Source organism: Varroa destructor, unplaced genomic scaffold (assembly GCF_002443255.2).
Source record: "Varroa destructor unplaced genomic scaffold, Vdes_3.0 BEIS01000001.1, whole genome shotgun sequence".
NCBI classification, from domain to species: Eukaryota; Metazoa; Arthropoda; class Arachnida; order Mesostigmata; family Varroidae; genus Varroa; species Varroa destructor.
In genome coordinates, this window is record NW_019211454.1 from 16021459 (window position 1) to 16047182 (window position 25724).

The 25724-nt window shown below is 43.8% G+C and overlaps 1 protein-coding gene across 2 annotated transcripts in view; it reads right to left on the reverse strand.

Annotated features, from left to right (window-relative positions):
* LOC111243031 (locomotion-related protein Hikaru genki-like) overlaps positions 1-25724 on the reverse strand; it is a 103508-nt gene that overhangs the window by 43816 nt on the left and 33968 nt on the right. The window contains exons 2-4 of one of the 2 annotated variants that reach the window (XM_086986458.1): positions 18128-18310; positions 3908-4088; positions 470-594 (exon numbers count right to left, since the gene is read on the reverse strand). In XM_086986458.1, coding sequence (XP_086842584.1) covers positions 470-594; positions 3908-4088; positions 18128-18310 — 489 coding nt within the window. The remainder of the gene's footprint in view (positions 1-469; positions 595-3907; positions 4089-18127; positions 18311-25724) is intronic. The other variant, XM_086986460.1, reaches the window with a different exon arrangement.

Sequence of the window (25724 nt, forward strand, 5' to 3'; positions counted from 1 at the left end):
TGGTGGGGAGTAACACCATGAACAGACCATCTGTTTGGCCTGATCCCAAGGCAGCTGTCGTTCAAGTGCGGACTTTAGTCCATTCAGTCTGACGTACACCTGTCAACTAATACATGGGTCAATAACGGTAGCGGGATCTAAAAGAAGATTGAAGGTGGATCCTCGAGAAGGGTACTGCCCTCTTATTTTGCAAGAAAACAAGCAGCACGAAAAGCAGGACCTGAGCTCTCCAAATCGCAAAAAAAGAATCTTATATAGTTGCATTCAGTTACTGTGCTTTCGGCCGCACGAGGGACGGTTACCGTGTGACGCAGGGATTGCGTAACAGTGGGGCAATTCGTTCAAACGTCTGCCATTAGCATAATTTAGATAGGTGGCCAGAAGGGAGACAAATCGATAAAAGCGAATTCATTTTAATAGACGAGTGGGCGTTTCATGAGTATGGGCGCTTAGAAAAACGGAGACTCACGGGTCGAGTTAGCATTTGAAATGGCTGCCGTCGGAAGGCATTCGGGAACGTCCTCGGTCCATTCGCCGTCGACACATCTCGTTGAAGTCACTCCTTCCAATTTGAACTTGAAGATGTCATTGCACCTGAAGTACGAGAACGAGAAATGTTACGTGCACAGTATGTATAGTTAACAAGTACTTATCCTTAACTAAAACAACCTGTCACTCCATAGTGCTATTATAATAATAACGTATTTATTTGTCAGGGCTAGTAATATGTAAGGTGATCTGACTACGTTATTAAGTATAGATACGTTTCGCTTTGTGCTAAAATAAGTCACCGGTCGTCTCGAACAGCGCTCAATAAGACAATAGCAATGGACGTAAACCCTGAGACATGCGCTCTTTCTTTCCGCATCATTTTGTGACTTACATTACAATATCAGATCCAAGCGACCTAGCTGAGCGTATTTTTCTATGGGAAAGCGAGTCCCGTAACGAGTATTTCCTTTTTATTACAATCAGGCAAATTTCCTGAAATATATCTTTGGGCAATTAACTTTTTGCCCACTTGCCTAGTCTACTAGGTAGGACAAATGATCAGAGTTCATTATGATTGCTTACAACAGTAGCGCCATGGGCAGCACCTTGACAATTTCGCTTTTTTTAATTTTGTTATTTCCGTGACACTGTCGCTTTTATTCTCTGTACTAGCATCTTTACGCGCTGAGACATAACGTCTGCCTTCTCGTAGCCTTTCCTTTAGTTTCGCTCTTCTTTCACTCGTTTCGGCAGCATAACCAGTGACACTTGTTGATATCTGAATATTCTATTTCACATTGAGCGACGTACGCAGGACGCTTCTGCAGACAAGCTGCATCGACTAGATTGAGCGAAGACGCAACACTGAAACAACAACCAAATGGCCTTAAACCAGTTTCAGTTGCTTGGCCAACCGTCGCTTTCCACTATATACCGTTAGCAAATCATTTAGATCCAGCCATTGCTAGAACATATGTGGGCTTCAGCATTAGGCATTTTCCCAACGCTATTGTTTTTTGCCCCGGTTAGTACAGTTAATGCCGCTGCTGCAACGTCGGTAGTATCAAGGAGTCCTTGCCGATGGCAGCACACCCATGATGGCATGCTTCATGTTTTGAGAGTGGTCGCTGGTGTGCCCCAGGCTTTCTCTTAGTCTTCGATGAGATGATGGGCAGCTAAGGCTTTCATTGGGCTTTGTAACCGGGCGTCTTTTGCTTTTTGTGCTTTTTCCGTAGATCTTATACAACCGTAGTAGCAATAGCAGAAAGGTTGCTGCTACTTATGCTACCGCCATGGACTGCGCGTGTCTCATGAAGTGGGCTTCCTAATCCCTATAGATGTGCCACATTCAATTGCATCTATAGTACGCATCGCCAGCAGGTTTCTAAAACCTAAGTGTTCCAAGCCGCACAAATCTCACAAACAACGCAAACGTACGCATGTACATGTAGACACAAAGTTACCCAATCGGCCTCCTTCTCCAAAAAATATATATTTTCTATGTAGACGCTTGCGACGGCAGAGCTTCGGTCGGTGGAAGCTTATGGTCGTAGGCGCCAGAGAAAAGGAAGTATATGTTGACGCTGCCGTAATGGCGGCATCGAGTCGCACGAGCACAATATACGAGAGGGTAGCTGAACTCATCCTTACGCTGCAACACTCCCCCCCGCCGCCCTCCCCGGTCCCCCATGTAGTCGGTATCCTCGCAGCAGTACACTTCACAGTGCCACCGCTGCTACTTCCGCTCACAGTAAAGAACCAGGATCTTCCTCGTCTGGGAAAGAACTCCGAGGATCTCTACCAAGGACTTCTGGGAGACTGTCTGCTTCCGCAGGACAAAAGTATTTTCCCACACTCCATCGGTGTCTACTGGCGCAGCAGCGTTGTACAACGGAATGTTGCTAGTCGTTGCCTCACGACCCAGTCCCCACAGGGCGATGCGCTATAGACGCCTCACGTGCAGACGACCATGTGCTGGAGGCCCCAGAAACTTGAACTGATGGAAACAACCGAGTTGTCATCACGATTGATTTGTGCTTTCATTGCACTGTCACTATTTATTCTGCTGTTACCAGATAAAAGCTGATGCTACCGCTTGCAGCTGCGGTGTAAAGGAGTGAACGGTGTTCGAGCTCCGGTCCATACTTATTCGATGAAAACGGCGCTCCGTGAAGCGATGGAGCGGGCAAAACTAAGTTCTGCACAAGAGAGGAGCGTCATTGATATAGAAGCAGAGGAAAATGATGAGCGGCAGTACGAGTACGAGGAAGGCAGTACGAGTTTAGAGGTTTTTCCCCGCTTGAATTACACCTCTCGCACAATTATAGTAGCATTTTTCCAGGGAATGAACACAATTTCGTCTAGAGGCAACGCTAGCGTAGACTGTGATGGCATCCTGCAACAGCACAGAAATACTAGAGGCTATTGCGAGCAAAGGGGAAACGTTGATCCAGTTCCTTCAACAACAACGCCTATAGGCAGCCAGATCCGCCCTGTCAGTTCCTTCGCAGTCCCATTGTCAAACGTAGGGCAGTGCATCCGACGACTCGAATGACACGTTTCCGCGGATTCACGCAATGGGTGTCGTTGAGCGAAAGCGTTGCATTTTCTAGCAGCATAACAGGATCTAGCTTTACGTTCAAAAAGTCATATTCGAATTCAGTTAAGATTCGAGCTAGGATTTGTGGGGTTAAGTAAATAATTGTGGCTATTTTGGTTTAGAACGGAGTACCGCCGTTGTAGCATCGATCTGAGGCTGCAAAGCTACAACCAAATCACAAATGAGTCTTTCAAGCTTTGTAAGTAAGACATTGTTCCGGACGGCTGATTCCTGCTAGCACAGAACTTGCACTCGAAACTAAACCAAACTGTATCTTCAGTTTTGGTAAAAAAAAAAAACACAGTATTGCCACATCCTCGCTTAATTAGAATATTCTTGTTTACGGATTGTAGTTGTCGATAGTTATCGACACTTGTTACGTTTCGCCCTCTACGATAGTTCAAATATACTTGAATTAAAGTCTAATTCGAACTGCGAAAAATATAATTTTACCGAAATCGAAAATAATAGCGCGACAAGTAAATGAAATAAGCTAAACAATCGAAAAGGCATGAAATTAATTACACACCGTGTCGTTGACTTTATGGACGAAGATGAAAATGCTCACTCTCGTACTATAGGCAAAATTTTGTTTGCTAAAGATATTAAAATTAAAGCGACAAAACGAGAATCATAGGAATTTTATAGTTTTTAGAATACGTCCCCTAGTACCCGAAAATTTGCGCTGTAATAAAAAAGATCGGGTGAAAGTCAAGCAATTTTGATAAATTGTTGATTGGCTCTCAGTTACGTATGGCGGCAAATTTCAAATAGAATGGCGCTAGTGAGTAATAATGGGTGCATGCTGGTACGCACCTGAAATTAAGTATGGTGCCATGCTCCACCTGTATATAATCAATTCCGTTGTCGAAGGATAATGGCCGCACTTCGTCAACGAAGATGCTGAGATTTTGGCGGGTCTCGTCGTATTTAAGCTCCTGTTCATTGATGATACACGAGCGAAACAGAACTGGTGCAGGCTGTGTGTTGAAGGTGCCTATTCAGATCCAGAAAATAATCATAACAACAGAAGAAGAGTGCATAATAAGGTTAGTTATGATTTGATTCATCAGAATGTATGTGTATGTTAATTGCGAAAGAAAGACAAAAAAAAACAGAAGCAAAACTAACAATTTCAAAGATATCGATTCGCCTTGACGTGTTTGCGGCATTAAGCACAAAAACAGAATGTTACATTACGTTTCAAGCTGTGATATTGTACAAAATACGCTTCGTTCCGAATATGCGACCTCATGTCGTCAGTGAAGCAGCCAAAGAACTTAGCATACAAGATATATGTATACATATATATCTATACATATAAGATACTTAAACGTGTCCCGTATACTAAGTTTATGCAAATTACCTGAATGCGTCTTTGAATTAATTAAAGCAAGACTGTACTAATCGATAGACTTCATTTATCTACACAATACAGTACAACAGCTGCCCACATGACGAAGCCACATGATGCCCACTAACGAATTCACAGGTATAAAAACTCCATGTATTTGTTAGTCTAAATAGAACCCACCGTGTTTGTGGCCTTACAGTAATATTCAGGCTGTCTTTTTACTGTTATATCTACCTGTTACGATGCAACACCGTTACATCGCCATAGTCTGCAAATTGGATTCGGCGTAAAAGCCTCACTCAGTAGCTACGCATTTAAATTGTGAAAATCTTTTGAGACTCCCTGTTTTAGGTTGTACCATATCAGTAACAACTAATTCGTGACTATTGAACCGCTGGCTCTGCCAGCTTCCTTTGAAGTCGGTAACTGCACTGCAGATCCGCTCCGATTCCTCAAATGAACCTCGAAAATGACATGAAAAAACTCGTCAAACGTGAAGCGTGCCGAGGTAACCCTCCGTTGCTTGTCACACGCAACTACTGCTTCTCTAGCAATAGGTTCTCCAGCATCGAGAGACAGGTAGACGAGAGTAAACTCAATTGAGTTTCAAGCTTCTGCAGGGCTTGTGGGAAGCGCGTCCTTCTCAAGAGTGTGTTCGGGCTGTATAAAGAGGTTCACACAGGAAATGACAGTACAGTGCCGAAAGACAGACAGGCCAATGCGCCTCGTTCATGTTAGGCCCCCAAAGCGCTGAGGGGAACGCAACGGCAAATAAAGATAATTTCCTAACTCTAACTCGAAATCGTTCGACTCTGATAACGGCCTATAGGCTCGACAACGGTTGCCAAGACCTTACGTACTGCGGGGTTCTTGGAGTCTTGGTGTCTGAGTGTTCGATTCATTCGGCCCCTTACCTCTGGGCGACTTGCAGGGCCATTACGAGTCCCTTGTACAGAGCCATAAACTGTCCCCTTACCCTATGTGCAGGTCTTGAAGAGCGTCGCGCCTAGCAACGCTCTTTGTCATCTCGTGTGCGGCTCAACCACTTTTCCTTCGTGTGTTTGTAGTAACACCTTACCATTACAAGACAGAGCAAGATGTAAATGCGCCCACAACATGCTTCACGTCTCGCATCGAAGTTAGTGATGAACGTGTACAGCAGTGTAGTGGCTGCAGTATCGCGGTAAGAGAATTCTTCGCCGAAAACGTTCTTTTTCGGAGGCTTGCCGCAACCGCGCGAAAGGTATGGGCCCACGCTCGTCGAATATCATAGACTACATGGGAGAAGAGCAAATACAGTGAACGACATTCGGCAAGAAGAAGTGATAATGCATCCGTTCTACAAAGAGCGGCAAATTGTCAAATTGGGAGGGCTGTCGATACTGATATACGGGCTACGACAGCTCGTGTTTTTATTGTTGTTACACAAAGCACGAAACGTTGATATGGCCACGGGGCTGCTGGACAATAGCTGACGCGGTATGGAACAACGAGCAAACGGACGACGCTATATGATACAGGAGTCTAGCGATGAAGAGGTGTAGTCCAAGCATATATGCAAGTCTTTCATTTAATAAAAACGTATAGCATGATAGAATTGCAATGGTCCGTTTCTCAAGGAGGCGGGCCGTATGATAATCGAAAAAACTCGAGCAAAATCCTATGCTGCCAGGAGTAGGCTTCAGAATGGCGCATGTCAGGTTGGATCTCTTTATTTGATTTGCCGCACGCCGAAAGAAAATTCAGCGGTACTATTTTTAAGACGGTGAGCGGGGGCGATAGAAAATTGAATCAATACAAGCAGTTTGCTTGAAAAAACAATCGCATATATTTTATCTGGAGTAAGGCTGTTTCCACGCTTAACTCCGATAAATTTTACATTGAAATTAGCGTACATCTGGTCTGGACAGTGAATGTTCGCGGAGTGGTCGTTTAGAGCCCACCCGAAAGAGCTTCCGTAGAAAATGTTTCACTGGTTTGTGCCCCACTATTTTGTCTATGGGAGAATTCTTTCTTTTATGAAAAAATAAGGGACAGAAACCAAATTTAACAGCCTCTTTTAAGCTTGTCCTTTTTTTTTCTATTGCTTGTTATTTGTCATTGGACTTCGTCTTTGTTGACGTTGTGCACGTCAACATATAATCATCGTCTGCTATGATTGGTTAGCGGCTGCTTATTATTCTTGTTGTCATTTGCACAGTGTGTCCACTAATGTCATTGGACATGTTTGCTTTGTTTATTTATAAACTTAGCGCGGTATACTGAGCGTTTCGCTGACATTATACCACGTGAGTTGGGTGCTAATGATAACGACAAATCTTTCATGATGCCGTCTTCGACTTCAGGCTCCGCCAAATAGACAAACGCGTAACGGCGAGAAGCCAAACAAAAGAGCGCTAGTGTACTCAGTGATACAATTCTAATCACGGCACAGCCGGACACCCACGTTAACGGCTTACAACGGCTGCTGACCATACTTTTTGGGAGGATGACACTGTGCTTATGTGCGCCGGTACTGCCACTACGGTTCCTGCCAACAACAAATTCGACCTTCACAGCTTCACCGACTTCACCACCATCATCATTACGTCAGACAAAGTGTTGACAGAGAAACCTTCTTCGGCGCTCGCTGTTCTGTCCGGCTTCCTTCGGCTCATTTCTGCCGTTCCTTTTTGCGACGTCTGCTAGCGCTTTGCTTGCTACCGAACGTTACCTGCTATTGATCCTGCTGCTCTGCTCCTGCTTCGATAAACAAACACCGTCAACTAAACTAGGCCGATGGCGAACAGCCTGATAGCAGGACTTGCTTGACTCCCCGGACGAACTAGACGTAGGCTTTGAAGCTGTTTAGGTAGAAGATGACTGGTACGCCGACCATCTGAGTTTCGGCCGGTGGAAGTTCCGTCAGTGGTTCCTTTAGGCCCACAGAAAACACTGTTATGTATATGTATGTATACAATAGTTGTCGACAATATATTGACCGTTTTCAAGCCATATTTCTATGTTTTAAAATAATATTACTAAATAAAATATGCATCATTTTAGTCGATGACCTTTTGGCATTTTTCCGGTACCTATAGAATTTCTGCGGCTTCTGAGCGAAAAATGATTTTTGTACCTTTTCATGAAGGCTAACTTAACATCATTAAGGGAGTTCTGCAGAGACCGAGTTAGATAATGGTACAATATCAGGGTATATGGCACATCTATCAAATAATTTACGTAAGTCCTTTCAATGTTTGCCAGGTAGCTAGAGATTTGTGAGGTCTAGTTTTGGTCGATTTTTTCGGCGGTTTGGTATAATCTTGATAGTACTTAAAAGCAGATGTCCGAACGAATCGTTCTGCTAGATGTCAGCTAATTATAACGGGCGCTTCCCTACCAACCCCACCAAAACAAATCACCCCCTTTGTTGGCATCGGTCTGGATTTTGCCACGAATTATAGGACATGCGTTTTTTATTTGCGCATTATTGTTGTATGTCATCCATCTCTCATCACTCGTGACAAACCTCTTTGAAAATTTCGCTCGACTTCGTAAGGTTTCACAGACGAGTCAACGAGATCCTCTTGCGGTGTCACAAACATCTAGCTCTTTTTCAATGAAATTTCCTCATATGGTTAACAACTGTGTGGCGGTAAGTGCTTAGTTTTTCGATGGTATCGTAGCTATCGACGGATCCTGGTAAATTTTGGCGATCATTTTATCTAGTTTTTTTTGTACCACCACAAAAAGCATCTTATACACACACACACACACACATATATATATGTAGTTTTGTCTATTCATTAGTAATAGTTTATGTCTGAATTGGCGCGAAAGAAACAAACTCATAGAGGACGTCTGGCATAGTATTTTCTATTATAACTAAATGTTGGAAGCATCCTGCAGATAATTTATTAAACCATGTTTGAAGTAAATGCTTGTCATAAACACGATTCAGTGCAAAATTGCTTTCTCATTACAGTGTGCAACATGTCGTGTGCAACATGTGTTGCGCAAATGAGATTACGATTCCAGACAGCCCGCCTGTTTTTTTGCGGGGGTTCCTAGGATTGTACTTTTACGTTTATCCTTTCCGCATGAGAAGTTCCTTTCCATTGGAATTAGTGGAACTTATAATGTTGAATCACGCAGCACTCGAGTGGTACGAACAAATGATTTTTTTTTTATAATTTTGTGTTCTTGCTGTGGCCGCAAGCGCGTACGAGCACGAAATTGGTGAAACAAAGTTTGTTCACCATGTGTCCTATTGGAACGCTCCCGATTACTGGGCCATTGAATGCCCATTCTTACTCTTGCAAATGGGACACTCATTCAAGCTTACGTTTAGCGCTATATATACCTCTATGACCGCGATCACTGCCTATAAGATTCATCATTACCTTCAGCATCCAACGGTGAGGACTCTACAACCGTTAAGCTATGTATTGATATCTTCGATATATAAGTTCTTTCGAATTCGAGCAATCTGTAAATTTCTGTGTTTATCGTACTTGAGAACTTCCGTTCGTAGTTCGTGTTTTTTTATTCGTTATCTCTGATTGAGTAACACGGATAAAAAACCTGCTTCAGCAACAAATCAAATTATGATTACCTGTGATATATACTATATTCTTGCATCATCCATTCCTTTGCCGCATGATGTTGTGTTTTAAACGGTTCGTAGAGTTGGTCATGTACCCTGTATGCATTGCCATTGGCACGTAGTACGGGGCGGGGTGCCAAGTACACACGGTTTAGAGAGACGGGTCGGTCATTTGACTACGCGACCATTGAGTCGTTCCGTACTTCTCCCATCCCACTGCCAGCAGCACCCCACTGATGTGTGTAATGAGTGCCAACGACGAAGATGGTCATTGCCGCAATAACCGTAGAAGTGAACAATAATTAGCCTTCGTCGTCGTCGCCGACAGAAACCAACGTTTAACGTTTTCATCGCTGTTCTCCCCATCCCTTTCCCCCCCCCCCCCCCCCCCCGCCCTAAAGACCCAACCACCCCTTGGAAAGCACATCGCTCTTTGTATCGTCTGCCCTTCTTTGCAACTTTGTTTGGCAGGTCACCAATCTGTCGGCATCAATGCTGCCTTTTCCTTATCCAACACGCAACAAGGTCGCACGCCCACTATCGCATAGATGTATTCTGGTATTTTACGTAAGCGCGCGCTTATGACTCTCACTTCAGCTGCGCATATAGAACACCTCTTGTAACCAAAAACGACACCAGTTGGGGGGGGGGGGGGGAGTAAGATGAAGGCAGTTCGGCTACGCCACGCGAAGGGCAACTGTGCCCGGGGGTGGGATAAAGTGGCGTGATGTAGGAGGTAGAGGGATGACAACGTGTGTCGGCTTTTGTGACAGCAATGGAGGAGCTGGAAAAGTATGACGACGAAAGCGATATCGAATAGAGGTTGAACAGACTCTGTCGAACAATCAAAACTGGAGGAAAACCTGAAGGAAGGCGTGCTAGGAGCAGGCACACGCTAAAATCAAACTACGGGTGGCTGGGCCGTTGCTGCGCCACCTTGTTCGTGGTGCGTACGTAAGAGTGGGTCGAGTTTTTTTTGGCGGGGGGGGGGGGGGGTCTGTCGTTATTCATGCCTACATAAGTGAAGATTTAGGAAAAAGAACAGAGAGAAATAAAACGAGATTTTGCTCGACTATACAAGAGCTGGCATAGACACTCATACGTAGACGCTGCACACCATCGGTGCGCTTTGTGATGCAATGGCCTCGACGACTACTCAGCTCTAGCATCCACAGAGGGGGGAGGGGAGGCGGGCATTTTTTAAAAAACCCAGATGAGTTTTTCGAGTTTCGTCGCAAATTCAAGTTCGCCACATTGTCGCTAGCACCCTACGCCGTGGCAGCCCGTGAACATTACTCGCGGGAAGAATGTGGGGCAGCCTGTAAAGAGATTTGACGTTACGTATATGCTACAAACGTTTCATTCACATCGCAACCCTTGCGGGCAAAGCAAAGGGTACTTTTTCCCCATGCCTATCATATTTTACTGCGTGGCTACACCGTCAGCGGTGGCCACGAATCGTCTCATTCACAAGCCGACAGTCGGGCGAAAGGCGAGGTTTCAAAAGCCGACATTCGAATGGGTGACGAGAACGGCTACCCTGGGCGGTCGACACAGCTGTCCTTGCCGAGGCTTGTCAATGTGTTTGCGATAGGACGATTGGTAGCTACCGTAAATGCTCTCGCATGGAGATAGGCACGTCTATCTTGACATGGAAGCTTAGTTCGAAAAAGAGAGACTTGTATAGGGTAGCTTAGCATTGGTCGAAATCGTTACTGCTGGCCAGATAGACGCAGTGTCCAATGCACCTTGGCTGAATGCCTACATTATAGTCGTGAATTCTTCATTGACCAAACTCGATATATATGCTGATATCTACATACGTCGAATTGACGCACTGATACTCAAGAAGCATATTCGTACTATCTGGTGTATATCAAGCGGTAAAAATATATACGTAAAGCTGCTATCGTTTCGCTTGATTGCCGATAATTCCGGCAGAAATTTAGACGAACTATCCAACGTGTACATCTGCACTCGGTGAAGATAATGCGTACAGTTAATCAAAGAAAGGAGATAGTACTAAAAAAACATTTACATGTTCAAATAACGTTGTTAGTATATGATTAATCACCTATGGGTCCCGATATAAACTGCATTAGACGTACGTCAACGAACAGAGAACAGAGGAAATCGCTGGTATGAAAATGAGATCTTTATACAGTGTAATATTTTTTAGCTTTCTCCGCAACCGTTTACTCATGATTAACAAGAGAGCGAGCCAGCTACCAGCTAAGATTTAGCAGGGTAGCTCTTCCATGGTCCGGTCAGGCAAGCAAAGATGTTAGCATGATAATAACGACGAGATAAACAGCGAATTTTCGGATCGTAGACCCACTACTTTTCACGCAAACTAAGATTTTCTAGTGGGTAATCGGATTTCTTCCCTTAATTTTACCTGGTCCAGTGTACGTTGGCGGCGAATTCTAATATTGAGCAGGGGTTAGGAAGATTAAAGTACTTCTTCTAGACGTTCTAGGAAGCTTTATTGGCCTTCTACAAGAAGCGCAGAGAGAAGAGATTTGCAAAGTTGGAATAGAACGTCTTAGTGTAAGGCCGAAAAAAACGCTCTTTCTCTGTGAGGGACAATTCGTGCCTGCTGTCGCGGATGCGCAAAATTTTTGTAACAAAACAACAACAACAATGAAAACGATAACTACCAGAAGTGATTCACTGGATTATACTCTCAGCGCTCGTGATCACTGCTTCTTTTGATAATTCCTTTGCAAAGCATTGGTTATTGCCGCACCCTGTAATGTCGTAGTGTTTTCTTAATACCGAATTGCTGCCTTTTATGGCACTAGTACGAAGGCTAAGGCGTCCACTGATCGTCGCATTAATGGCAACAGATAACTATATTTTACTTTTTCAGACCTTAGGTCTTCAGTTTAATGAAAATGGAGCTTAAAAGAACGAATGTTGTATCAAGGTCTACTACGGCCTCCAAAAAAAATTGGTTATTATGTAATAACTCGATCAGTCGGCTGACTTGTTTTGTGTTCTGAGCACGGCCATTTGTTATTAATCCATATCGTTTATACCTCTGTTTGGTCTGTAACGAAGGCCGCCTTTTTCATATCTGCTTGCATGTTTCGTAGAAAGTGCCAGGTACATGTCAGTGAGGTAGTCCCACACTGCAACGTTCGCCTTCGGACCTTCGCTCTACCTAGCTTCTTGCTACTGATCGTATTCAGACAGATGTGCTCGTTGGCTGAGTTCAGGAGTCCTTGTCCTTTCATCAGGACTCACAGCATTCTTCTCGAAACGCGCAACAGGGTAAGTTGAGCTGATATCAATCTGTATCGTCCACTGGGTACAATAACGCTTAACGCCGTAATTCCATAGTGATCAATTGTGCTGTTGACGCCACTTAGCCGCTGCATGCAGAAGTTAACCGAGTAAGTTAGAGAACTGATACCATAACGCCCTGACATGCCGGGAACTCTAGCTAAATGAGGTTCGTTCTCTGTTGAATGGCCTGGTAACCATTGAACTCTCTTCAAAATCGACATTTGAAGGAACCTGTAGTTTCAGCGGTCACCGATGCATTGGCTCATCCATCTCGCATGGGATATGATAGCAGTCTATTATACGGACACGAGGAGGTCTGAGAACCCACTTTCTGTTTGCTTAACTGCGTCTTTCGTTACCAATTATTGGAATATGCATTCGAAACAAGCAGACGGAAACGAGGGTTTTTCAAGCAGATGATAGTAATTTTGTGCTATTTCGTTGACCCAAATGCAACGCTGACTCCGAAGATGGATATAAGAGTAACATAGATAAAAATATATCCTGTACTAGGCATATAGGTTATAATGAGACCAGAACCCAAAATTCATTATAATAAGCGAAGTCATGATAACGTTTATTTTTCAGCGCAGACCTATGTCTTGGTAGGGCACAAAGCAAAATTCCTCAGCTGTCGGGCTAGCTCAATGACTTCATTTATCAGACCTTTTGATTTTTTGTCACGACTTCAACTTGGCAACTTAACATATCCATGCACTTACAGATCTTTACTTACAAATCACGAACTTCGATATAACTCGTTGTGTGATGCCGTGTAGTTTTTAACGAGCTACCCCCACATTCCGCGAATAGCGTGAACGCTACACCATCTGCCCCACACCTCACTTCGGCAAAAGGCCAAATTAGTTAGACAGGAATCAGTCCAAGACCTGCGGTTTATGGCCTATATACCCCGCGGCGAGCCAAAGTCTCGTATGTATATTGTAGGCCCTCTTCATCGTCTCCGTTGTTTTTATCATTTTAAAAGGAAAATCCACATACCAAGCACATGGCAATGTTTAGATACCTCACATGATGATAGAGATGATGACGAGAACGACCAGCATATCGCAATTGCAAATTCTTAATTAAATTGAAATGAGCTTACTTGTACTTCTAGTCTTCTTAGCCGTCTCTCAATCACAGTATTCGCCTAGCTTTATCTAGGAATGGTCACTGAAAGCTTTCGTTGTTTTAAATAGAATCTTGTGAAGTTAAGTTGAACTGCAGTGCCTCCGAAATGAGGTCGAGATGCCGACTGGACGAAAGTTAACTGACAGTTAGACCCACAGGCCGATGAGCCGCCGCTGCCACCGCCATTGCGTTTTGCACGCACAAGTTGAACGAAACTTGAACCGTCCATTTGTACGTATGTCACCGACGGTCTTCGCGTCTCTTTCTTTCTGGCCCTCATCTACATTATGGTGGGTGACGGGTTGCTTCCGTATAGGCTCCCCGTGCTGCGGGTCATCAGTTGAGTCAGCTCATAAACAGCAGACTTGTCGGCGATATGGGGCGTGGAAAGCTACCCTCGATGATGGCAACAGGATTTTCTTTCACTGGTGTCACCATTGGAACTCAGTCGGACTTTGTGAGGGACTGCGACAGTGAAAAGACATCAGTGTGGCTGGAGTAGGTTACTCTGCGTTTTACAACGATGACCACTGGAATGCTTGGAATGGGGTCAGCCCAAAGCCCCAAGAGAAGATGGTAAAACGTCGTTTGTCGCTGTCGTTAGAAGGGCGACAGGCACCGAGAATGAGCTTGTGCGAGAAGATCTCACGCCCAGCGCTATCTTTCTTGTGGGCGGTAATAACAGGCAGAGTCCACTGACGCTGGTTGTGGACGCGGGACAGGGCACTGTCAAGCTGACAGTGCTAAACGCGAAATTCGGCCTAATTGGAGCACACAGGGTTCGCCGGAGAATGAGGAAGAGAAGGAAAGCCAAACGACAGCGAGGGTGAGGACCTGTCATTAGCGTATTAGCAGAAAGCAGTAAATAGGTCCCTCGCAGGGTTTGGCAGCGCTACTAGCCTGACCATCACCTCCACATTGAGTGGAAAATTACTAATAATCAATACTTGTGTTTTGTACGGGGTGAGTAGGAAGAAGATGTGGGATATGGTGGTTAATCCTCATGAATTAGAGCAAGGGATTAAATGACGAGGCAAAATAAAGAATGCAACAATGTCTGTTGTCCATTCGTATCAACGCACATAGAAAAAAACGTAAATTTGGGTGTTATAAGCGATAAATGCAAGTTTTATATCGAATGGTCTGATTATTTCTAACTTAAGATTGCAAAATACTAACGAGTCTGCAGAAGTTCAACTCCAACGCAACTATCGCACAATTTAAATCGATCTGCCTAAGTGGTCTAGAATGAAGCTTAATGGAAGTTAACTAAGCAAATGCTCTACTTAGCTACATATCAATCGCGGAGATCATGAAGCATCACATTTATCTATTCCAACTTCATCTGATAACTATCTAACTAGCTTCGTTATTAGTTACTATAACATCAGCTGTCAGCCAGCTTGAGATCTTCACAACGCTCATTCGAAGTCATTATGCCCTTAACTTATTACATTTATCTATTTATATGTACCTCGGTAAGTGAGTGTGTTAATTATGTTATACGGAATGCATTGAGGCATTAATCGTTCACCATAAAACGACATATTACATCTCATCTATCCTTATGGTCTGCAGAAACTGTACGGCATCAAGCGAACGGTGCCATTGCAACAAGTCAAGCACGATTTGGTTCACTAATAACATTTGTGCTTTGACACGATCATAGAACTTTATTGAGGTTTATTCCAAAAACAGCGGCGCAGTGTTTCATTAACGCTAAGTCATTCGCTTACCGACTAACGATTGTCACGGTGAAACGAGCTATAGAAACATGGACGACAATTGAGAAGGACTAGCTAGAGCAAAGGCATCGTGTAACTTAAAAAGTTCACAATGCCACTAAGGCATTCGTACACGGACATCGTTAGCTACACTTCCATGGAATACTATAAGCGATATGAGGAGTATATAAGTCACCGGTGATACGATGACCCCGCGGAACAACTACTGGAAAGGGTGCGCGAAGCAAGAAAGAACGATCGCGCATCTTCCGCTTGGCATTTCGAAGAGGCATCAAACGCAGTGGACAGAGAGGCTTGCCCCTAGCAGAGTGCCAGACTGCATTTGAATGGCCGATAGCAAACAAGCATGTCGACCCATTGGTGCGCCTCGTCAATGGTGCTCAACAGAAAGGCCGGTGACTGGCGCTTTTGTCGCGTTCTTTCAGAACGTTTTTTTCTTATAAGACTGAGGGGCAGCGAGAACATGAATGCGGATACGGTGTCAGGCCTTGTGTACCCTGCATTTAGTCTCTTGACATGATCTCAGTCTATTCCTCCTTCTGGTTCCCGTAGCTATAGCTACAGCTGCGGGTGCTTCTACGAGCGGATGGAGGAGTAGCAAAATGGCACCGCCACTGAGTTTAGAGCAGCAGAAATAAATAGGTCCTAGAGGCGACGCGTTCTAGAAGCATTTAGAGGCGTCATCGTTCTGCGTTCATATAGAGCAGCACGGTGACCCGTTCCTGGTCTTTTTCTCCCGACACATTTCCTCGCTAAAGAGACCTGGAAATGGCGAGACCAGCTGACAGGCCGGATCTTGGCGTATATCATTGCATATTTTCCACTCGAATAGATACTGCGATTAAATTTAAGGAGAGTATGAAACAGCCGAGAAGTGACAAAGTTTTGTCGAGACTGAAAAGCTGCTCGTAACAACAGCCTTTCTCGCAGAGGGTACTCGTATTCTGCGTTATCTTATCTTCCCTATTAAACTCAAGATATAGCAATAATAGTGAGTTATGAATCGCTTGTCAACTCGAGGTGACTGATCAAAATAATGAACACTACGTGCAACACTACATTGCAATTAGGACAAGTTGTCAGAAGTCGACTTCAAAGAAAGCGGCATAACCTACAATAAGATATCGTCTGATCTTTAGCTATACTCAGGAGCGGGATCGCATATTAGAGAAAAGTACAAAACTACAAGAGCATTATTTGAATTCGTTGATGGAACCGCCGGTTTTCTCGCACAAATCGAATCGTGTGCGGTTATGGTATAAATTTCATAGGATAATTCGCTTGATTCATCATCTGAGGTTATCTGAATATTATCATCATCTGAAAATCATCTGAGGTTAGTTAAAGGAAAACATCGACTTCCCTGAGCGTCCAATGTTACTGATTAACTACGCGTGCCTCTAGAGCTGTCCTAGATAATCTATCTGTTCTTTTAGTCACCGTGAGCTAGCCGACGACTTAGCCGCACCAGTGGCAGAAGGTACTGCGTTCGAAAAGCCAACGAAATCTTTTGTGAAAGCGACATAAGACACTCTAAAACGTTCTTAATTTCAAGCAGAATCTGCTCGTTTATTGGTCCGAGGCACTCGTTATGGCCTTACACCTCTACTTATAAGCACACTGAAGTAAAAGGCGAGGCAAATTTAATGGCGGAAGGTTTTGCGTGAATGGGTGCATTAATACATAGCATGCTCTGAAATCTGATAGGAACTCGAAATGATTTTGGTCGTTCACAGTATTCTATGATGATAAACATGTCGTAAGGACGTGTCTAATAGAAGAGCCGATCATGATATGCAAGCACGCATCTGTCCCTTTCTGGTTTTTCGTAACTACTGCTACAGAATTTGAGTTTTTATTTGTTTCAGGTTTAGGTTTAGCAAGTTATGTAACTCAGTTAACAGTTCGAAAGATTACAGCGAACTTGTGTAATTTGCAGACTCGACTTGTGTATTCATTTAGTGGCATTATACTACGGGGCAACGGGCACTGCTTGTCAATTGAGCCCCGTTGACAGTTTGCATTAATGATCGAATAACGCGGGGCCGACGGAACGAGCCCGGGAGAGCGTTAATGAAAACAAGCTACAACAGTGATTGACCATGAAGAAATCGTGTCATCGAGTATAGACAGGGGTACATGTACTGACGTAATAGATACGCACGAACATGTATGTCCTTTAATCAAATCCCAAAGCAATGTCAAGGGGAGCATGTGTGCTCTCAACATGCAGGTGACGCGTGTTCAGTTCACTATCGAGGGCAAACAGTGAAAAATCAGTGCCGTCATTGCACTAGTGCCGTCATTGCACTAGTGGCGCCATTGCACTAGTGGCGCCATCTAGCGATAGTAAAGAAATGGCTGAGCCTCCTGTATTAGGAGGAGGATAATCAGTGCGTGAGTTGTTTTGGAATTTTGAATCTTTAAGACTCTCCATTAGCTGTTCTCTCATAGCTGGTCTTGTCTAGCGTGCTCGTATCTGCATGCAACATCATAGACATTGGATCGCTTGTCTTGTAGTTTGATTTGAGGCAACTGCTGTCATACCTTGTCTTCTTGGACGCTTTTGAACGAAAATACGCGACTACTATATTATAATAACATATTAGAATATTAACAGCTTACCGCCAGCTATATACCAAATGGAACAAGAGTTCATCGCAGGAGTATTTGACCATTAGCCCAAACTGCTATAGAAAAAATCCATCTACAACAGCAAAAAACCTGGCGTATGATTAAAGGATAAAAACTAACAACGTATCTGTTATCCCCGTTACTAATACGATCGATTCAACAATATGGTCCATAGAAACAATTGGAAAAAATCTGTACTTAACGTTGTCATGTGTGACATCACTAACTTAAACAAAAATAGCTGAAAACATAGTTAGAAAATTGCATATATCCGTAATCGGATATATTACCATCAGCATTTGTCGAGCAGATAGGCCCTATCCAAGATCCGTTTACGCAGGAGATCTTGCACATACGCTGTTGACCGTCGCTAAGAAGCCCAGCAAATAGGATGTCGTTGACCCGATCAAATGTGGCCTCGTCGCCTGGCTGTGTGGTATCGTTAAAACGAAGCGATGGCGTTGGACACCAACCTGTATTACAGGAAAACAAGAATAACCCCTTGAATATATTAAGTGTTTTACTATAAGGAGAAAAAAAATTTGATACATGTTTTATCTAAGAGAAGTGTTTTTATTTATACGTTTACTTTTATTGTTTTAGTTAACAGTTAGTTGGTTTGTTGACAGTTGTTAGTCAACAACTTGCCAATTTAGGCACAGGCAATTTCCAATGTAAGCATTAGGAGAACTTGTAGGACAACAAAAGGGACACACCGAACGAAGGTCTGTTCGGGGCTGTCTGTGTTCAGAGGCCATTTCATGCTACTACTAAAAACAAAATTTACTGAACTCGTCCAAACAGTTAGTGTCGTTTCATTAGTAGTGGTTGTTTAAAAATAATAAATCAATTATATTTGTTTGTCTAGAGAGGATTATATAGACCGTTTTTATTTGCAATTTCAGATACTTACATTTTCTTTGTTTGTAAATATTATATAATTAGAAGAAGTAGCAATGATTAAAAGAAACTATAATAATATTGATGAATATTTATCGCTACTTGTATTATATTTCTCGATAGTATTGACAGATCGAATGGACATTTTTGGGATGAACAAGTGTTCCACATCGCAATCGAGCGAAACGAAGGATTATATAATTAATAAACGTAAATATGAGAACCCTCAGCCCAACACTGTGACCGATACTTATTAATTATTTTCACTAAAAATGAATAAAATCCTACTGAATAGCATACTCCATAGTTCAATATCGGTTACATTGAAACGTAACTGTCGTGCGGCGGAAGAGAACCGATATTAGCATCTACCTAAACTTTTTTACGTATCGGTGTTGCATAACGCCGAGAAGAATCTATCGGTGTACGGCGAAAACTATCTGGAACACAATCTGTTTCCATGGAAATACAACCGTTGCTGGTCAGACCTAGAAATCTCCATGCGTATTGCCCCGGGAAGCTTTGAGTTCCTTGCTAACGTTCTAAGCGATGTACGAGCATTTCTACGTGTTCGACATATTCTTTCTCTCGCTTTCACAGTACAGTTAGTTTGTAGATGTTTCCAGTAACAGGCAAATTGTTCGGCCCTGCTAACAAGGCTGACGCCCGGGTTTTTAGTCTTACCTTAGAATAGATGCAACTACCGCAGGTACAGCTAGCTTATGGCTATCTGCATAGCTGAACAATGTGGCAGCCGAATTGCTGAGCCTCTTTGTCAGACACAACGTACACTTCCCCCCTCCCGGGTCGCCCCAGCCCTGCTACACACATTTGCCTTCAACCACATATAAAGCCTATTCGAGTATCCGTAGATACTGACCCATGCAGAGAACGCAGTGGGCAAGCAGGCAGACGGAGACCCCGGCCGGGCCCGCCAAGGAACACGCCATGATTTTACGAAATATTTCCCCGGAGACTAATCCACCGGGTTTAGCTGGCCCGTGGCCAGCAGGTTCGCAGGTCCTGATGCATCATCGTTAGCCTGTTTCCGACTGACCCAGGGCATTCTGGTCCTGGCGACCCGGTAGCCCATTGAACGAAGGCGAAATAGAACGCATACTATAGCCGGTATATACTATCGCTCTCGGCGAGGCTTCCGCTTGATTACGGTTCTCTGGCGAGCCATTGAAGGTGCGAGGTACTGACGCTGTGGGACGACAAGAAAAACGACGAACGGCCATGCTGGCAAGGCAAATGTCCTTAGTCAATAGAACAGAAGATATGAGCTGTTTTGTGATGGCAAACATCGCGAAGGCGGCCACCATTTCGTTGCGGAGTTGCTATGCGTCGGCGGTCCAGGAAGCTGGGTAGGGAGGTAGAATCCGCGGGCTTGTAGCGTCTGGAATCGTTTCGAGGGCAAAAGTGAGACCTGTCATGCCCACACCACCATTGAGAAGTCATGCCTATCCAAAATAGACGGCGACGATGGGGCTAGACCTCTCACCTATGAGCGCAAGGCCGCTGGCGTGGCTCCTGTCGCATGTCCTGTCGAGGTTATGTCGCCTCTCGGTTTGGGAGTACCCTTGAAACCGTGCAGTCTAGGAATTGATGCAGATCGTATCTCATATCGCAAAACGAACAAAACGTCCTGCTCGCCCAAGCCCTTAGTCTGTGGAGGAATGCGTTCATTGACGTTTATGCAATGGTATGCTGAAAAAGTAAACGATCAAACAGGTGGGTCTACTTAAGGTGCTCATTCAAAAAGAAACTAACACTATTGACGCTGCGGACTATTTTGGCCCTAGGCCCTTGTTCTGCAAACTGAAGTATTTTGCAAGGCTTTTCTAACGACCCTATTCGATGAAACAGTTGAGTTATGGTCACCTAAATACTTATGAGAAGAGCTGAGGCTTACTGTAAACTGGGGTGTTCACCAAGGTATTGCCGAAACACACAGAGACTTTGCATAGACACATTGGGGTTGGAACTGGGAATGCTCGAGTCTTACCCTAAAGATGTAAATTAAATACATCCTGGACCAGTTTTCAGTATATGTATATATACTATTATCCGGGTGCTTTCAATGTTATTAGAGTTACTTCTGACTAACTAGAAATCCATCTACGATGCTCATCTCATTGTAGGCTGCCACCGGGGCATTGAACGTTCGCTCTAACACGCAAATCTTCGAAACACGATGAAAACGATTCTCAACGAAAGTTTTTGGGCGTCTAATTATATCGAATGGGTATTTAAATTCACTAACATCGTATATCCACATGAATATCCAAGGTTCAAGCAGTGTTTCAAAGCTACGAACATACACGTGTTTATAGATGATATAATTTAGTGAAATATTGCCAGACGCTGTTTGCGAATATTCCAGAAAACCTTTAATATTTGCAAGTTTATTTCTCATAACAGGAGCTCGGTCCTTTTTTTTGTACTTGGTCGTATTTTTCATAACAACATCTCGCCGAAGGCGCACGTTTCTGAAAAACTGCATGCCCCTTCAGCGCACTGCAATTAAGCTCGAACGAAAATGTCTTCTCGGAAATCACAAGCGCTATCCTATTCATGCATAAAATAACTTTAAATTAATGTCGGAACCCTTAGTTAAAGTATGTTAAGCACAAGCAGGAAACAAAACTTGGATAGGTCACACACAGGTAATGAAGAATGGACGAAATCGCCGCAAGTACTAATAGGTAGGCAAAGTTCTAGGGCGGCGAAACTGTACGGTTCGGCAATGTGATGTTATTAAGAAGAGACGCATTATTAATTGTGAGTTCTCATCAAAAGCACGGGTCGCAACATAAAGCTTACTGACTTCCAGACGCCGGCGTTTTCCGTTTCGGATAGACCAGCGAAAAATCCTACGCTGAAAGACCGCCTGCTGTCGCTTGAACATTCCATTCGCAGATAAATAGGTTTAATTCTAATGATCTCTTTTCGTATTGCATGTCAAGACCCGTACTGTTTCTCTGGTTCGTTGCGGCTCGTTGACCACTTCAGCTGTCGTCACGAATGTTCCTGATGATTGACGGCCTGTTCAACAACGTTCCGCATACCACGTTTTCATGTTTCGCACGGCCATCTTCGTCCATTCCGCTACCATCGCCTCTGTCTACGACCTTGCAAAAGATCGCATTCATCACCGTAAGTCATTTTGTCCTCATAACTCGCGAACTCGTCGTTGCTTGACATAATAGCTCGGTCTGCTGCCTTATAGAAGGTCGCAGCTTTGAAAGAAGAGCTTCTTCACTGCACTACAGGATTAAAACAATTACAGGGTTTAGTCACTTTTTACAAATTGCAACATGTAAAACTTACTGAACTACAGGTCTTTTTCCGAAAAATCTCGGGATTCTACGTTATCTCACGCCGTGCTCCGCTACCCTCGACCATCTCTGCCCGTTCCGCTGTGCTTCGCGTCTCGGGCAAAGACGTCTTTTGTTGCTGAATGCATCGCTTAGTGATTTGCACAAGCGGTTTCCGCACTAAACGACCCCAAATAAGGATATGGGACGGGCCGCTGTGAACCGTGTCTGCCGACTTATATCGTGCGGTGGGCGTAGCATAGAAAGTAAGGCTTAAGAGCAGCGACAAATAAATGGCGCGCAGACGATGTCTTCGTTGTCATCTATGGCGCACGCAAAAATGTTAGTGAGCCATGTTTCTTTTTCTGTTGAAAGCGAGGGAGGAATGAGCGCCCGGGGTCACAAAGGCCAAAGGAGTGCGATTTGTTTCAGAAAGAAACAGAGCGACGAGGTGGTAGCTTTACCCCTAGGGCTTGAAGGAAATTTAGGTGCCCTGTAGTTTTGGATAGTAGCGGCTAAGCAGCCGAATAACTTAGCCTTCCTGGCCGAAACAAAGGACAATTAAAAGGAGAACTAGAAGAAAATAAGGAAGATCCGCGCAAAACTAGCCTAGCGCTCAAGATCTTATGTTGTGATTACATTCCTCATATTGCACGACGATAAGGCCGAGCAGCGATGAGATCCCAACCGCTACTGGTAACGAATAAAATGATAGGACGTCGCCCTCCGCGAGGTTGCAGATCTATAGCGGTGTCATTGATTCTCATTTACCTTTCTCAAGTACATGCACACCGAAGCTTCTAGTAACTGCACACAATCATGCAGGAAATGGTTATGAAGACACGTGCAAGAACCGATGCCAAAACTTTAATACGCGAGAGAAAAAATAGTGCCGCGTATGTACACGAACAGTTTCACAAATATGGTAAAAACGCATAGGTACGCGAGAAAATGTAGCGTTCGGGGGCGGAGGGGGCGGGATAGAAAGACAAAGTGTGTAACCAACTTTTACTTGTCTACTGGATACAAGTATAATGAAACACTTTCTATGTGCGCTTTAGGATACGAATATATAACACGGTGGTCGTCTATCTCTTCGAAAACGAGCAGTAACGTCTTTAAGGTATCCCTTTGGCAGAAGCAAAAGTTCTGTTGCTTTTCAGTTTTTCTCTTTAATAAAAGTTGTGGGTAGATATAGTGTGTCGCCGCCGTGGCCTTATCGCGGTATTTCGCTGACTCAATTTTCAAAAGCCTGTAAGCCCCTCTCAGTCTGGAAATAAGAATGGCTGCGAAGATTACGGAGCTAGCTAGTTGTTTATCATTGTGGGCGGGCTTCTCGAGCACCATCTGTACGACCAAAGTTTACAATACTACGTGAACACTATTTTCTTTTTTGCACGTTTCGTAAATTATAACTAGTCCTATCCAACCTAAATTTTTGTACTGCGTAAATAAGCCTTCGTCCGTAACGAGTAATGAATATTTTAATTTGAAAATACACGAGGAAATCGATGATCGGACATTTGTTATTATTTTCTCAGTTGTTCTACGAGTTGCCCGTACTCAGGCATAATAGGCCCATGCCTATACAATAAGCTGGCATTTACTTACAGTTAAAGAAAGCCTGTCATCATATAGCTATAAATAAATAGGGCTGTATCATTACATTGTATATGCTGCAATACAAAACGTATTTATTAGATTTGTTTCCTTATTACTTTGAACTCTACGAAGCTAGACAGTCCGTACTCCTAAATTATTATTTGTGTTAAGGTATGTGATATCATGTATATCGGCTCCATGAATGTCAACATTATTATCTACGTCGATATATTTCGACTAAACTATATAAAACTATATACCATGTTCTTGTGTTTTACCTAAGGTATTCAAGCCTATTTGAAACGGTTAGCTCCCATCAAAAAATGAGGTGTGCCCACACATTAAATTCCCATAATTTATCTGGCAAACACGTTACCCTCTGCTTTATCACAAAGACATACCAAACTACATTTTTAGCCTATTTATGTAGCCATTACGGTTGCAGCTCACGCTAACTTAAAGATGGATATTTTAAAATATAAAAATGATTTGTACTATCTCGTTGTATATATATCTGTCACACCACACAAACTAATAATTACATGGAGTTTCAAATTTTTGGCTGTGAAGGTTAGAAGGCTGCGCTTCGAACGAAGCCGATTTCGCTTGAAACCCACCGATTTCTCAATGAGTGCCTTTTTACTCCTTTGCTTATGTTCAACATCCTTCATTTTCGACAATCGAAACATCTAATACCGCTGAGCCGGCGCGGCTGCCCTGGACGCTTATGTCAGGGCAGACCTCAGTGTAACGGACGCATGAAGACCCGTCAGATGATAAACCAACTAACCGTTTCGTCGATCGTTACACGGATGACTTGGACAGGTAAGAGTGCCCCGTAAGGTGTCGTGTGTTGCCGAAGGACAAAAAATGGGACAGTAGTGAAAATTCCATCTTATTTTTAATAACAATTTATCTAAGTTAGTGGTTTTTCGAGTGCGGAAGCAGATGTTATAACGATGGCGAATCTGATAAAAACGATTCGACTTCAGATCAGTTCGCCTCCTTCGGTTTGCTCTCCCCATTGTGCTCTAGGAAGCTCCGGTGCTACTAGACAAAACGAAAGCACACGGAGTGCTCTTTTTCCTGTACTGGTTCGTTCCGTATTACAGCTCAAGCACCACGGCAAAAGGCAAAGAACACACACAGAGAGAGAAAGTGAGAGGGGGGGGGGGGGGGGACCAAAAAGCTCATCTAGGAAGTCCAATACATTAAGCGCACTTCTGCGCGCAAGTGTGTTTCTGGCACCTCCTTCACAGCTTTTTTTCTGACTCGTTATCTGTTCCGTGTGTTGGATGGTCATTATAGGTGTCACTTGTGCTCAGCCTGCAGTCTTTGGCTACGCCGTATGGTCTCCAATCGTCTTCTCCACTTAGCACACCGACTGTCTTCTAATGCCCGAAACGCAGGCCAATCTTGTCTATTTTTTTTCTCTCTCACTTGTTTGTTGTTGAACCTGCGCCAGCTGCATCCCTAACCATAGCAGCCTTTTCGAGTTTCTACCTAGAACTTTTTCACCGTATACGATAGCCATCTTTTTCAAACCGTTTATGATAGCCATCTTTTCAAAATATAACTGCACCCACTAGCGATAATCCAGTTGACTAGCGTTTTCTTATGGATAAATCTTGTCAAAGTTTCGTATCGGTGACCCAAGTGGCGACTCGCACAATGGTCAGACACGTTTCAGGTATGCGGCAGTAATAACGAAGGAGGCGTCATAAACCGGGATCGAAAACGTGATTAGTGCAGCGAGCCGTAATTAAAAGCGCCGAAGCTGCTGCTAGCAGAAGCGCCAGTCTGTTAGTATCGTGTTGTTACCACCCAGCGCTGGATTGTGGCCATCTGATATCGGCCAAAAGAGATAGTAGTTTTCGGAGAAAGTGGGACATTAGTAGTGGCTGAACGGTCATGGGCTTTTGGGCCTATTTATGCGATAGTATGCGAGGCTCATAAACGAGAGCTGCATCTGTCCTACTCGTAGAAAACGTTATCCTTGCATCAGCTCGTCTTTATTATAGCTAACCGTCATATTAAGACATGATCAGAAAGCTTGTTGAGCCGG